The 13,563-nt window shown below is 50.6% G+C and overlaps 1 protein-coding gene across 14 annotated transcripts in view; it reads right to left on the bottom strand.

The window, feature by feature from the left end:
• Positions 1 to 13,563, bottom strand: part of AGBL5 (ATP/GTP binding protein like 5) — a 109,050-nt gene that overhangs the window by 25,719 nt on the left and 69,768 nt on the right. For 11 of the 14 annotated variants that reach the window (XM_030555023.1, XM_030555025.1, XM_030555019.1 and 8 more), the window contains one exon: positions 10,370 to 10,578. In XM_030555023.1, coding sequence (XP_030410883.1) covers positions 10,370 to 10,578 — 209 coding nt within the window. Of the gene's footprint in view, positions 1 to 5,387; positions 5,590 to 5,899; positions 6,771 to 8,874; positions 9,547 to 10,369; positions 10,579 to 13,563 lie in introns of those variants that run through there. The other 3 variants (XM_030555033.1, XM_030555031.1, XM_030555030.1) reach the window with 3 other exon arrangements.

The following is a 13,563-nucleotide window of genomic DNA, read 5'->3' on the forward strand; positions in this document are numbered from 1 at the left end:
GTAAAAGAAGCAGTGAGAGATAAAAAGACTTCCTTTAGAAAGTGGAAGTCAAATCCTAGTGAGGCAAATAGAAAGGAGCATAAACACTGCCAACTTAAGTGCGAGAGTGTAATAAGAAAAGTCAAAGAGGAGTTTGAAGAACAGCTAGCCAAAAACTCCAACGGTAATAACAAAATGTTTTTTAAGTACATCAGAAGCAGGAAGCCTGCTAAACAACCAGTGGGGCCCCTTTACGATCGAAATACAAAAGGAGCGCTTAAAGACGATAAAGTCATTGTGGAAAAACTAAATGGATTCTTTGCTTCAGTCTTCACGGCTGAGGATTTTAGGGAGATTCCCAAACTTGAGCTGGCTTTTATAGGTGACAAATCTGAGGAACTGTCACAGATTGAAGTGTCACTAGAGGAGGTGTTGGAATTAACTGATAAACTCAACATTAACAAGTCAGCGGGACCAGATGGCATTCACCCAAGAGTTCTGAAATAACTCAAATGTGAAGTTGCGGAACTATTAACTAAGGTTTGTAACCTGTCCTTTAAATCGGCTTCGGTACCCAATGACTGGAAGTTAGCTAATGTAACGCCAATATTTAAAAAGGGCTCTAGAGGTGATCCCGGCAATTACAGACCCGGAAGTCTAATGTCGGTACCGGGCAAATTAGTCGAAACAACAGTTAAGAATTGTCAGACACACAGAAAAACAAACTGTTGAGCAATAGTCAAGACGGTTTCTGTAAAGGGAAATCGTGTCTTACTAATCTATTAGAGTTCTTTGAAGAGGTCAACAAACATGTGGACAAAGGGGATCCAGTGGACATAGTGTACTTAGATTTCCAGAAAGCCTTTGACAAGGTCCCTCACCAAAGGCTCTTACGTAAATTAAGCTGTCATGGGATAAAAGAGAATGTCCTTTCATGGATTGAGAACTGGTTAAAAGACAGGGAACAAAGGGTAGGAATTAATGGTAAATTCTCAGAATGGAGAGGGGTAACTAGTGGTGTTCCCCAAGGGTCACTCCTAGGATCAATCCTATTCAATTTATTCATAAATGATCTGGAGAAAGGGATAAACAGTGAGGTGGCAAAGTTTGCAGATGATACTAAACTATTCAAGATAGTTAAGACCAAAACAGATTGTGAAGAACTTCAAAAAGATCTCACAAAACTAAGTGACTGGGCAACAAAATGGCAAATGAAATTTAATCTGGATAAATGTAAAGTAAGGCACATTGGAAAAAATAACCCCAACTATACATACAATAGGATGGGGGCTAATTTAGCTACAACAGGTCAGGAAAAAGATCTTGGTGTCATCGTGGATAGTTCTCTGAAGATGTCCACGCAGTGCGCAGAGGCGGTCAAGAAAGCAAACAGGATATTAGGAATCATTAAAAAGGGGATAGAGAATAAGACTGAGAATATATTATTGCCCTTATATAAATCCATGGTACGCCCACATCTCAAATACTGTGTACAGATGGGGTCTCCTCACCTCAAAAAAGATATTCTAGCACTAGAAAAGGTTCAGAAAAGGGCAACTAAAATGATTAGAGGTTTGGAGAGGGTCCCATATGAGAGATTAAAGAGGCTATGCCTCTTCAGCTTGGAAAAGAGGAGACTAAGGGGGGATATGATAGAGGTATATAAAATCATGAGTGATGTTGAGAAAGTAGATAAGGAAAAGTTATTTACTTATTCTCATAATACAAGAACTACGGGTCACCAAATGAAATTAACAGGCAGCAGGTTTAAAACAAATAAAAGGAAGTTCTTCTTCACACAGCGCACAGTCAACTTGTGGAACTCCTTGCCTGAGGAGGTTGTGAAGGCTGGGACTACAACAGTGTTTAAAAGGGAACAGGATAAATTCATGGTGGTTAAATCCATAAATGGCTATTAGCCAGGATGGGTAAAGAATGGTGTACATAGCCTCTGTTCGTCAGAGGATGGAGATGGATAGCAGGAGAGAGATCACTTGATCATTGCCTGTTAGGTTCGCTTCCTCTGGGGCACCTGGCATTGGCCACTGTCGGTAGACAGATACTGGGCTAGATGGACCTTTGGTCTGACCCAGTACGGCCGTTCTTATGTTCTTATGATTTTCAAGTTGATGCCATCCTGTCCACAGGCCCATGGAACTGAATTGCGTCCTCAGAAGGAGATGCTGCTGCAGCTACACCGGCATTCTCATTTGGAAACGAACCATTTTCTAGTTCCATGACTTCTTGTTAGAAGTCACTCCAAGGAGATCTGTCCTGGCACCCTCCATCAGAGACAGTGTCTTGCATTAAGGCAGGGCAATGTTCCCTGGCTCTTGGATCTGGACACCTCAGATCTGTAGGTTCAGCTGGAAGCTGTTCTGGAATCAAAGAATCAGATTCTTTCGATTGCTATTAATAAACAGGTTGGCCAAGATGGCCAAGACATCAATAGTGGCATGGGCCAGTCTTGCCAAGTACCCAAATCTGGCATTACATTACTGGTTTGACACATAGGATGTCCAGGAATGTTCATTTGAGGAGGGAGACTGTTTCACCCTAGAAGATTGAGTCTTAGATGTGTCGGGGTGAGCTCAACATCTGTAGATTCAATCTTGCATCAGATACTGAAACAATAGGGAAGATAACTGAAGCAGAGATCTGAAATACAGAAAATAGTGATATGGTCTTTCTTGATTAGCCAGGTGGAATGTAAGGCAGTGATACCAGAGACCCTGGAGAGCTCTCCCGCTCAATATCGTCTCGGTCTCTTATCAGAACAATGTCATACGGCTGGACCTGGTATATAATGCAGGTCCAGATCAACATGCACTGTAACTATGATAATACGAGGGTGAGCTGCTATGATTTTATCTGATGGTCTCTTTTTTGGATCAGTTTCCTCTGAAAGATCCAGAGGTGTTAAGTCCTTCGGTCTTGCATCTGCATGCTGCGAACTGGCCAAAGAACCACCTGAGGTGTTTTAAATTTAGCCTCCTTTTCTTCAGAACTGATGGAGTTGGGTCCGGTAAATTGTCCCAATCCCTGGGGTCTCTCTCCAGTTCTGATGGAGACCAGAACAGTTCTGGAGCTGGATTGAGGCCTTGGCTAACAGAAGCTCTGTTGACTTGGAACTGGAGCTTGGTGCCATGGCCGAAGCTGTCATGACTGACACTTTCTTAGATCTGGAAGTGCCTGGAGCCGATTCAGGTCTCCTAGCCTTCCTTTCCACCCTTTGGAATTATCGGAGCCCAGAGGTTTGAATGACAAGGGCTCTTGTAACAGAAGAGTCAGAAGTCTGCTCTGTCTGCCAAGGAGTAAGTGTGCTGCAGCTAGCACTAGGTGCCAGAGAATGAGTCTCACCTAGGCATTTCAGGCACAACACGTATCTCTTAAACCTGCTTCTTCATGCTGGGATCCACCAGGTCGGCGATGTAAGTATCCCCACTCAGTGCAAACCCCCTAATCTAAACGAGCTCTGATGGACCCAGGCCAGTTGGTTACAGCAGAATAGCACAAGGCAGATATACTGGCCACTGGATTAACAGTTTTCGGTTCCCTGACTGACCAGAGCAGGGGCTGCTCCAGGCTAATGAGAACACCTGACTCTAATTAACCTGCAAAGAGTCAGGCGAGACCATTCAGTTAATGTGACCACTTGACTCTAATTAAGGCCCTGCTGATACTATAAAAAGGGCTCACTTCAGTCAGACAGGGAAGAGCCAGGGAGCCAGAAGTGAGGAAGTGCGGCTGAAGGGCTGGTTACTGAAGACACCCTCAGACCATCGTTAAAGGAGCCCTAAGGAAAGGGTGAAGAATGGAGCAGCAGGAGAGCTGTGGGGAAGTGGCCCAGGGAAATGTAGCAACTCTGGCAGTGAAAGGTTGGCTGCCAACAACTGCTACCATTAGGATCCCTGGGCTGGAACCCAGAGTAGAGGGCAGGCCCAGGTTCCTCCCAACCCACCACTACAGGAACATCTCCTGGGAAGGGAAGTCAGGCCCCTGAAAGGACAGGAGGCTGAACAGAGACTGTGGGAGTTCTCTTACCGACCTCCTTGCAGGCCTATGATGAAAAGGGCTCAGTAGACTGTAACCCTGGCCCTAGAAAGAGAAGGGCCATGTGGAGGGTCACAGTGAGCCACTGAGGCTAGCGTAAACCGCCTAGAAGCACAGGACCCACGGGAACAAGGTCAGAGTTCTGCCACAGAGCCTAAAAACACAACAACAGGGCATTTGGGGTCTTTATTATGCTGTGTGGCCTTGTGGGGTTGCCTACTTCGCTCATTCACAGCATCAACGACCAAGGGGATAGGTGCTGGAGGATGGCTGGCAGAAATTCAGAACCTTTATCAGGAACATGATCTGCCCTTTTACCAGTTGGAGGTTGGTGGCCAGGGTCTGCCAGATTGTTTTGGGAGGTTCAGGTAAAGCCTTGTTTACAGGCAAAGCTACTGGACTCAAAGTAGCAGTATAGAGGATGTCTCAAAGTTCACGGTGGGTCTCATGGACCTCCTCCAAGGGGATCTGGAGGGAGTTAGATCCTCTTCATAAGCTCCTGGAACTGCTTAAAATAATCTGTGTATGCGGGGTGAGCAGGAGAGGTTAGTTTTTGGTGTAGCTTCCTCCAAAGGTGCAGAGGCTGATGTGGAGGGACAGAAGGAGTGGGTGATCACTCCTTTGGAGGTCATCACCAATGTACCTGGACACTCTGGAGAATTGTGGCCGATAAGCACCCCCTTGAGTCCCAATACAGCATCTGAGGGAGGCCATAAGGAAAAAGTGGGGCATCCAGGGTTGATCATACCAGGAAGAATGTGGAGTGACAGCAGTCTGCCTGTGTCTTGGAGTCTCTCTCTCAGAAAAGATGTCAGGAGAGGTAGCTCTGGGCTGGGAACTAAGTGAATCTCACATGGAAACCAGAGTCAGAGGAGCTCATAGTCCATGGGAGGAGCAGAAGGGCTGGTGTTAAGGCAGGTTGCTTGTCCTTTCTAGTGGGTACCTGGGAACAAGGTGGTGCTGGAGAATGATGCAGTGACAGACAACATTCTGGTACCAAGAGTCTCTGTGTACTCTTTAGTAGGAAGGAGGTGGGTTCATCTGAGACAAACAAGTCCCTGGAGAACCTGAAATGCATGCGGTACCAGTGAATCTGCACAGAAACCTGGCGAGGCTCTGCAGTGGGAAGTGGGGGTACCAAGGATGATGTTGGCATTGATGGCACCAGTTGATCAGTTTGCAACGTCGACTTGGGTATTGTAGACAACATGGAAGCAGGACCCGCCTTCAGTACCAATTTCTTTGATGCAGAGTCCTTAGAATCCCTTGCACCACGATCATGCCTGGGCAATACCAAATAATGCTGGGTACTGTGGGACTTAAAAGTACCTGAAATCTCTATACCTGAAGAACTTGGCACCTCAGTGGTACCCTTTTGGGGCTGTGAGGTCTTTGGAAACACAGGTCTCTGTGGTGACCTAGGCTTCTTGGCGCCGGAGTTGTCTGTGACGGGATCTGGAGCTCCTCTTCCTGGAAGTCATGGTGCTAACCCCCCCAAAGGTCTGGTGGGTAAGTGGGCTGCAGAGGTCAACAGGCACTGTCCTCATCGCAAGACCACTGTATGGGGCAGGAAGAGAGGAGATCAGGGCCCAGGTGTGAGGCAGGCAGAAGGCAGTGCTCCATCATGAGAAGATTAAACTTAATTTTCCTGTTTTTTCTAATCCTACTCTTAAATCCTCAAAAAAATCTCACACTTAGCTGGGACACGTGTCTCCTAAGCAGCAAATGCAGAGACTGAAACCCACCATCTGAGGCAATGTTTAAACCCAGGGCATTTAGCCATGAGGAGACAGATTCCTTTAAAGGCGGGAAAGGCCCCGATGGGGTGAGGGGGGAGTTACTAAAAACTACTCTAACTAGTAAAACTTAAAAACACCAACTACAACCTGAAACAAGAAACGTTAAATGAGGAGCTGCTCCCGAAGGGAAAACTAGCTACAAAGTGGGCCCCTCAAGCTACTGTCTCAGGCTGAGGTGGCTGAGTATGAGGCCTGAGGATAGAGAGGATGCAGGTGTGGACTGAAGGGCACTGCTGCCAAACGTCTTTGGTCAAAGAAGCCTGGGGGCACACCCAACGTGGAGCACCCCTGGGATGTTACTGGAAGAACACTCATTGCACAGTGTAAATACACATACACGGGCAAAGCGGCCAAGGAAGGAGATTCGCATTGGAAACCAGTGGCTCTTGTGCCCAATCCCCCGTCCTTGGGCTTGGTATGCTGCCCAGTGAAGTTAAAAGCCCTTCAGGGCAGGGACCGCACGTGCGCATCCACGCGGCACCCAGCTGGCTCTGGGGTGGTGTATAAACCAACCCTTGCTGCTATGGATGCAGCTCACTGTGTAGAATGAACCCATCACTTCTGGGTTTGCCAAGCACTGGCGCCCACACACAGAGCTGGCGCCCACACACAAGGCTGGCGCTGGGAAAGCCCTCTGAGCTCAGTGAATTTTTTGTCATTTCTCATTGCGCTAGGTGCTCTGTAGAACACAGAATCCTGCAGCCAAGAGCCTCCAAACGGGGCCTGTGGAGAAAGGCCAGGGGTCCAGCCAGGATCAGGTGGTTCCACTCTGTGGCCTCTGAGATGGCACTGGCTTTGACTGTAAGCGCACACGCGCCTGTTGCGGAAGGCATGGGGGGCTCCTCGGCACCATCTGCACATGGCAAAGGTGGTGGCTCAGCAATTCCCCTCAGAAGGTGTTCCAGGCCAAAGGCGGCAGGTGATAGGCTGTGGGGACACCTGTGGGAGGAGATCAACAGGGCATCGCAGATGTGCAAAGAAGGAAGACCACAGCAGAGTAAGAGATGGCGGTGGCGTGGCGCAGCATGGCACTGCACAGCATAGGAGCTTGAAAGGTGCTAGGCAGAACCTGGGGCTGGACTCCTGGCTCCAAGTGCCCGGGCATCATCAGGGCAAGAGTCCATATTCCAGGTGTCTCAATACCGCCCTGCCAACGCCAGATCTAGCGCCAGGAGCAGCACAGACCCTGCCTGTGGGGGGTGTTGCTCATGGGGGTGATGGGGCTTCTGGGACGTTGTTTAAAAATTAACACCCCTTCTCCCCCCAATTTCACACAGGCTGAGAGAGCAGGTGAGGGATTTAGTGGTGCCACCACCAACCTCACACATGCCCAGGGGAGTGACCCCAGCACTCAAGCCGAGCTATTTGCTGATGAGGACCCTGGACCTGTCCAGGAGCCAGCCTGCCCCAAGCCAGGGAGAAGGGGACACAGCCCTTATCCAGGTTGCCTCGGCCTCACCTGTCTGTTAGCAGAGCTGCCCTGTCACCAGCATGCCCCGAGCTCCCAGAGTCAGGGAGGGGAGGGACTGCTGTGTGTTCACAGCACAGCACAGGCTCTTCCTTACTAGCCACTAGCCCAAGTCCTTTCTTGGCTCTGGCATCCTTGGTAGGGGCAAGTCCCGCTGGCTCAGGGCCAGCGAGGCAGCAGAGGTGGGCACTGGTGTCGCCAGCACTGGCCTGTCTAACACTGCACCCTGAGGTCCCACAGCAGGCAGCATGGCTGGACACCGCTCCCCAATCTGTACCCGGGGCTAACCCTCCCTCCGTTAGCATCAATGGCCGGGAAGCACTGGGAGGGGGGATTGCATGTTATCAAGTCGGAGCCGGAACTGCAGCCGGAGTACTCTGCTCCTCTGCGCTCGAGGACCAAGCCTCGGGCCAACTCCTGCACCAAAGAGTGCACATCCCACTTGCTCCGGCCCCCTCCTCTGCCCACCTCACACAATGCAGACGGCTCTGTAAGCTCGGGAGGCAGAGATGTTACAGGCAGGGAAAGCAAGGCTCTGCCAGACAAACACAAAAGCAGAGCATTACCTCCCCGAGAGGCCAATACACGCAGGCGGAGAGCCGCAAGCCAGCACAGGACGCCCGATTCCCGGGCTCAGAGCAGTATGCTCAATGCAGCCAGCCTTCAGACAGGTTTTGCTGTCGGTTCTATGCAAGGTGCTCTCCAGAGCACAGCAAGGGGAGCCTAGGGTCACAGAGCCCCAGAAGCATGACAGCACTGTCAGCATAGGGGAGGGGTGATGGTTACCGAGCCAGCAGGAGCACTCCTTTCCCAGTTTCTTCCGGAGTGCTTTCCTTCTCATCAGCCCACCACAAACTGACCCTGCTTCCAGATGCCAAGAGGGGCTGGACACTACAGAAGTGTGAGGACAACTGGCCTGCTTGAAAGGGGAGTAAGAAAGACGGGGCCTACGTTGTTCAGGCCCCAACCTGCAAAGGAGCCTGGGTGCCCCACTCATCCCCACTGATGCAGGCTGGGACTAGTAGTACTTTCAAGCCCTAGTTCTAGACCAAAGACTAGCAGTCATGAGTCTCCTGGCCCCACTTACCTCCACAGCAAGCTCGGGGCAATCGTCCACTATTGCTCTAGCACTGTGGAGCGCTAGTGTAGGAAGGCCTCCGGCGTCCCCGCTCCTGGGGGCACTACACCTACAGCAAGCCCGGTCTCACTCCCATTCCCAACCCTGCAGTCACTGGTAAAGTTGGGAGGGCTTCCTGTGAACTGCCAGTGCAGCCGCAGCCACAGCGAACCACGCAGGCAGCAATCCGGCCACCCCACACTACTCTTGAGGCCTAGGATGTTTACAAAGCAGAAGCAGGGAACGGATTCTTAGGGTATTACCTAAGCTTCACCACTAAGACTGGCTCCCCCAGAACCCCAGTCTCTTACTCATCTGGCCTCGGGGATGTCCCAGGACAGTTCCCAGCCCGCACAGGACCTGGTTTCACTCTAGCCACGCAGCCTCAGGCCAGTGGCAGACAAAACAAGCAAAGCTGAAGAAACAGACATTACAACATGCCCATGGAGACACAAGCCTTTTATTTGTTCCCCACGGGGTTCCCATGGAGGCTGCCAAAGCTGGAAAGCAGATACACAGGGCGAAGCTACATGTGAAACGAAGGCAGTGCACAGGAAGCCAAGCCAGTGGGGAATTCAGCGATCTCTTCTAGGAGAACAGCATCTGGTGCCACGATCCTTTACCCAAACTGTGGAGTCCCATGGACAATGCCTGGCCCTTGAGAACACTGCAGCCCCAGCAGGACATGGCAAGCGTCGACATCCTGGGGCTTTGGGACATACTTCAGGGCAAAAATTCCAATCCAAGCCCAGCACTAGGCTGCTAGCCACTGGGACCAGCCCAGAGCAGCAGGCCCACCTAGTGGAGCTGGCTGGGGAATTACAGCATACAGGCTGATCATGTCCTGAATGTCCTTGGCCAGCCAGCAGCTGCACCCCACTGGGGTTTCCTAGTGGTCTCCAGTCCGTGGCCAGGCAAGCAGCCTGCCACTGGCTCTAAACCCATCTCAAGTGTATGTAGCAGAGGAGACAAAGCCAGAGAAGTAAGTGCTGCGCACAGCGAGGGCTTTGCCTGGGGGGATAGTCACCTCCGAGTGCGCTTTCTTTCCATGTCAGGGCACCATAGAACCAGGATGTGGTCCAGAGAGGTTCTAGGTAGCCAGTGGCCAGAATCACCCAAGCCAGGCAGGTCTGTGGAAGGGCCTTGTTAGGTAAGGTAGTAAACCAGTCTGAGCACCTGCATAGGCTATCGCTTGGGCTGACCCCCTGGTTACATATCATAGCTCTGCCATCCACCCTGCACACTGGAAACACTGCAACCCCTACTGCGTCTCAGCACTTAGCCGGGGAACGAAGAAGGCACTTGTATTATGGCCCGAGCGCCCCTTGGACATGGGAATGCTTGTGGGAGTAGCAATGGCTGGGGAACGGAGCTGGAATTCCCGTTGCCAGCTTCTCTAGAAGCTGCAGTCTTGAGCTGACTTCCCATCATAGCAATCCAGTTAAAACATGGTCTCCTTTGCGTGGCTTTGGGTCCTGCTCTAGGATTTACCAGGCTGTGGGATCTGGACAATACCTGGACAATAACTGCCACAGAAAGGCTCCAGGTAGCTGGGTAGCTAGCCCAGCACTGCAGCAGCCACAGATCCCTAGGGCTTCAGGAGCAGCAGCTGACCTAGCTGTGTCCAGCCATCAGCTGCAGGGGAGGATGGCAGGAGCCAGAGGGCAGCCCATGCTCCCAAACGGGAGCTGACTGAAGGTAGGGGAAGCTGCGGGAAGCATTGCAGCTGGGGTCTGGAGTCTCAAGGCTTCGTACTGCACTTGGCCACCCAGAGCGTTGCTCAAGACACAGGAGGCAGCACCTCACACACAGTTACTGCTCCACGGCAAACCACTTTTATTAAGTTCAAGCAAAGCACAGGCTGGCACAGGGCTTTCCTTCAGGGGCACCGCCTGACACAGCAGCTCCACATGTGCTGAATGAAAGCTAGGAGGGGCTCCCTGCCCAGCTTACCTCTCACTGGTGCCAGGACCCTCGGGCTGCCTTTCTGAGGGCTCTGACTCCCGCCTGCAGGGCCACCAGCCCTGTTATAGCTGAAGGTGAAGCTGAGTGAGGCTTTGATCTGGGGCGAGTTCTGCTGGCTGCCGCTGCTCCCACTGGTACCATGGCTGCAGGTCCTGGCCCGGGAGAGGGCATTCTCGGAGCTCAAGGCGGGCAGCCCACTGGAAGGGACAGGGAAAATGGCAGTGAGAGTTTGGCTCCTAGCTGGCTCCTGAGCCCTCACCCACACCCCTCGGCTGCACTAGCCGCTCAATCTGCTCTCCCATGACTGGCAGCATGAGAAGGGCCAAGCTGGAGGCTGCTGCCTGCTGAAACGCCATTCTCTCCTGGCGTCCCGAGTTCAGGCCTCTTCTCCAAACGGCCTGTGTCAATAACCTAGTCCCAGATTTGGACCTTAGCGTCCAAAATATGGGGGTTAGCATGAAAACCTCCAAGCTTAGTTACCAGCTTGGACCTGGTACTGCTGCCACCACCCAAAAAATTAGAGTGTTTTGGGGCACTCTGGTCCCCACAAAAACCTTCCCTGGGGACCCCAAGACCCAAATCCCTTGAGTCTCACAACAAAGGGAAATAAACCTTTTCCCTTCCCCCCCCCTCCAGGTGTTCCTGGAGAAATACACAGAAGCAAACTCCGTGAATCTAAACAGAGGGATTCCACCCTCCCCGTTCCCAGCCTGGAGAACAGAATTACCGAGAGTCAATCTCTCTTCCCCCCTCACCCAGAGGGAATGCAAAGTCAGGCTAGTACATCTATCACACACAGGTCTCCCCTGACTTCTTCCTCCCACCAATTCCCTGGTGAGCTGCAGACTCAATTCCCTGGAGTTCCTCACTAAAGAAAAAACTCCAACAGGTCTTAAAAGAAAGCTTTATATAAAAAAGAAAGAAAAATACATAAAACTGGTCTCTCTGTATTAAGGTGACAAATACAGGGTCAATTGCTTAAAAGAATATTGAATAAACAGCCTTATTCAAAAAGAATACAATTCAAAGCACTCCAGCAACTATAGACATGTAAATACAAAAGAAAAACAATAACCCTTATTGTTTTTATGATCTCTGTACTCACAACTTGGAAACAGAAGATTAGAAAGCAGGAAATAGAAATCACTTCTCAAAGCTGAGAGAGATTCAGGCAGAAGACAAAGAACTCAGACACAAACTTCCCTCCACCCAGAGTTGAAAAAATCCTGTTTCCTGATTGGTCCTCTGGTCAGGTGCTTCAGGTGAAAGAGACATTAACCCTTAGCTATCTGTTTATGACACGTCCCCCAAATTGCAGACAGTGGGGAAGCTCACTGGCGGCGATTTCCTCCTAGAACTGTAAACTAAACAGATTACTACAACACATGCACTTTTACATATACCACTAAGTATATAACTAACAGACTTCTACATTTTAAGAACACTTTTTAACTACTGGATTCTGGGAAACTCTCACGGGAGAGTGCATCAGCTACTTGTTAGAAGCTCCTGAAATGTGCTGAATTTCAAAATCAAAATCTTGGAGAGATAAACTCCAACGAAGAAGTTTCTTGTTGTTCCCCTTGGCAGTATGAAGCCACTTTAGTGCAGCATGGTCAGTTTGTAGCTGGAACCGCCGTCCCCAAACATATGGGTGTAGCTTTTCCAGGGCGTACACAATGGCGTAGCATTCTTTTTCACTGACTGACCAGTGACTTTCCCTCTCAGACAGTTTCTTGCTGAGAACACGACAGGATGGAAGTTGTGATCTGTTGCTTCCTGCATGAGAACTGCTCCTATACCACGCTCAGATGCATCCGTGGTTACTAGGAATGGCTTGTCAAAATCCAGGGCCCTGAGCACAGGGTCAGACATGAGCGTTGCCTTAAGCTGGGTAAAGGCCTTTTGACACTCATCAGTCCACTTAACTGCATTTAGCTGGGTCTTTTTCGTCAGGTCGGTCAGTGGGGCAGCGATTTGGCTGTAGTGTGGTACAAATCGCCTATAGTACCCGGCCAAGCCTAAGAAGGATTGGACCTGTTTCTTTGACCTTGGGACAGGCCACTTTTGGATAGCATGCACCTTGGCCTGTAGGGGGTTTATGGTTCCTCGACCCACCTGGTGTCCCAGTTACTCTGTTTTGGCCTATCTGACACTTTTTGGCCTTAACAGTTAGTCCGGCCTGCCTGATGCGCATAAAGACCTTTTCCAGGTGTAGTAGGTGTTCGGGCCAGGAGTCTGAAAAAATGGCCACATCATCGAGGTAGGCAACTGCATATTCGCCCAGTCCTGCTAGTAGACCATCTACCAGCCTCTGGAAAGTGGCGGGTGCATTTCGAAGGCCGAAAGGAAGGACATTAAATTCATACACCCCCGCATGGGTGACGAATGCTGACCTCTCCTTGGCAGGTTCATCTAGCGGTACTTGCCAGTACCCCTTGGTTAAGTCTATTGTAGAGATGAACTGGGCACGTCCCAACTTCTCCAATAGCTCATCGGTCCGTGGCATTGGATAGTTGTCTGGACGAGTTACCGCATTTAGCTTATGGTAGTCCACGCAAAAGAATATTTCCCCATCTGGTTTGGGTACCAGAACCACGGGAGATGCCCATGCACTGGAAGATGAGCGGATTATACCCATTTGTAGCATGTTCTGGATCTCCTGTTCTATAGCAGCTTGGGCATGAGGAGACACCCGGTAGGGTGGGGTTCTGATTGGGTGAGCATTACCTGTGTCAATGGAGTGGTATGCCCGTTTAGTCCGTCCTGGGGTGGCTGAGAACAATGGGGCGAAGCTAGTGCACAGCTCCTTGATTTGTCGCCGCTGCAGACATTCCAGGGTGGTTGAGAGGTTCACCTCTTCCACGCCACCGTCTTTTTTCCCGTCGTAGTAGACACCGTCAGGCCACTCAGCATCATCTCCCTGGACTGTAAACTGACAAACCTGTAAATCTCTGGAATAGAAAGGCTTGAGAGAATTAACATGGTACACTCTAGGCTTTAGTGAGGAATTGGGAAATGCTATGAGGTAGTTCACAGTTCCCAGGCGCTCTTGGACCGTGAATGGCCCTTCCCATGATGCTTCCATCTTATGGGCCTGTTGCGCCTTCAAGACCATAACCTGGTCTCCTACCTTGAAGGAACGTTCTCTGGCATGTCTGTCATACCAGGCCTTTTGCTCT

Source organism: Gopherus evgoodei, chromosome 3 (genome assembly GCF_007399415.2).
Source record: "Gopherus evgoodei ecotype Sinaloan lineage chromosome 3, rGopEvg1_v1.p, whole genome shotgun sequence".
NCBI lineage: Eukaryota > Metazoa > Chordata > Testudines > Testudinidae > Gopherus > Gopherus evgoodei.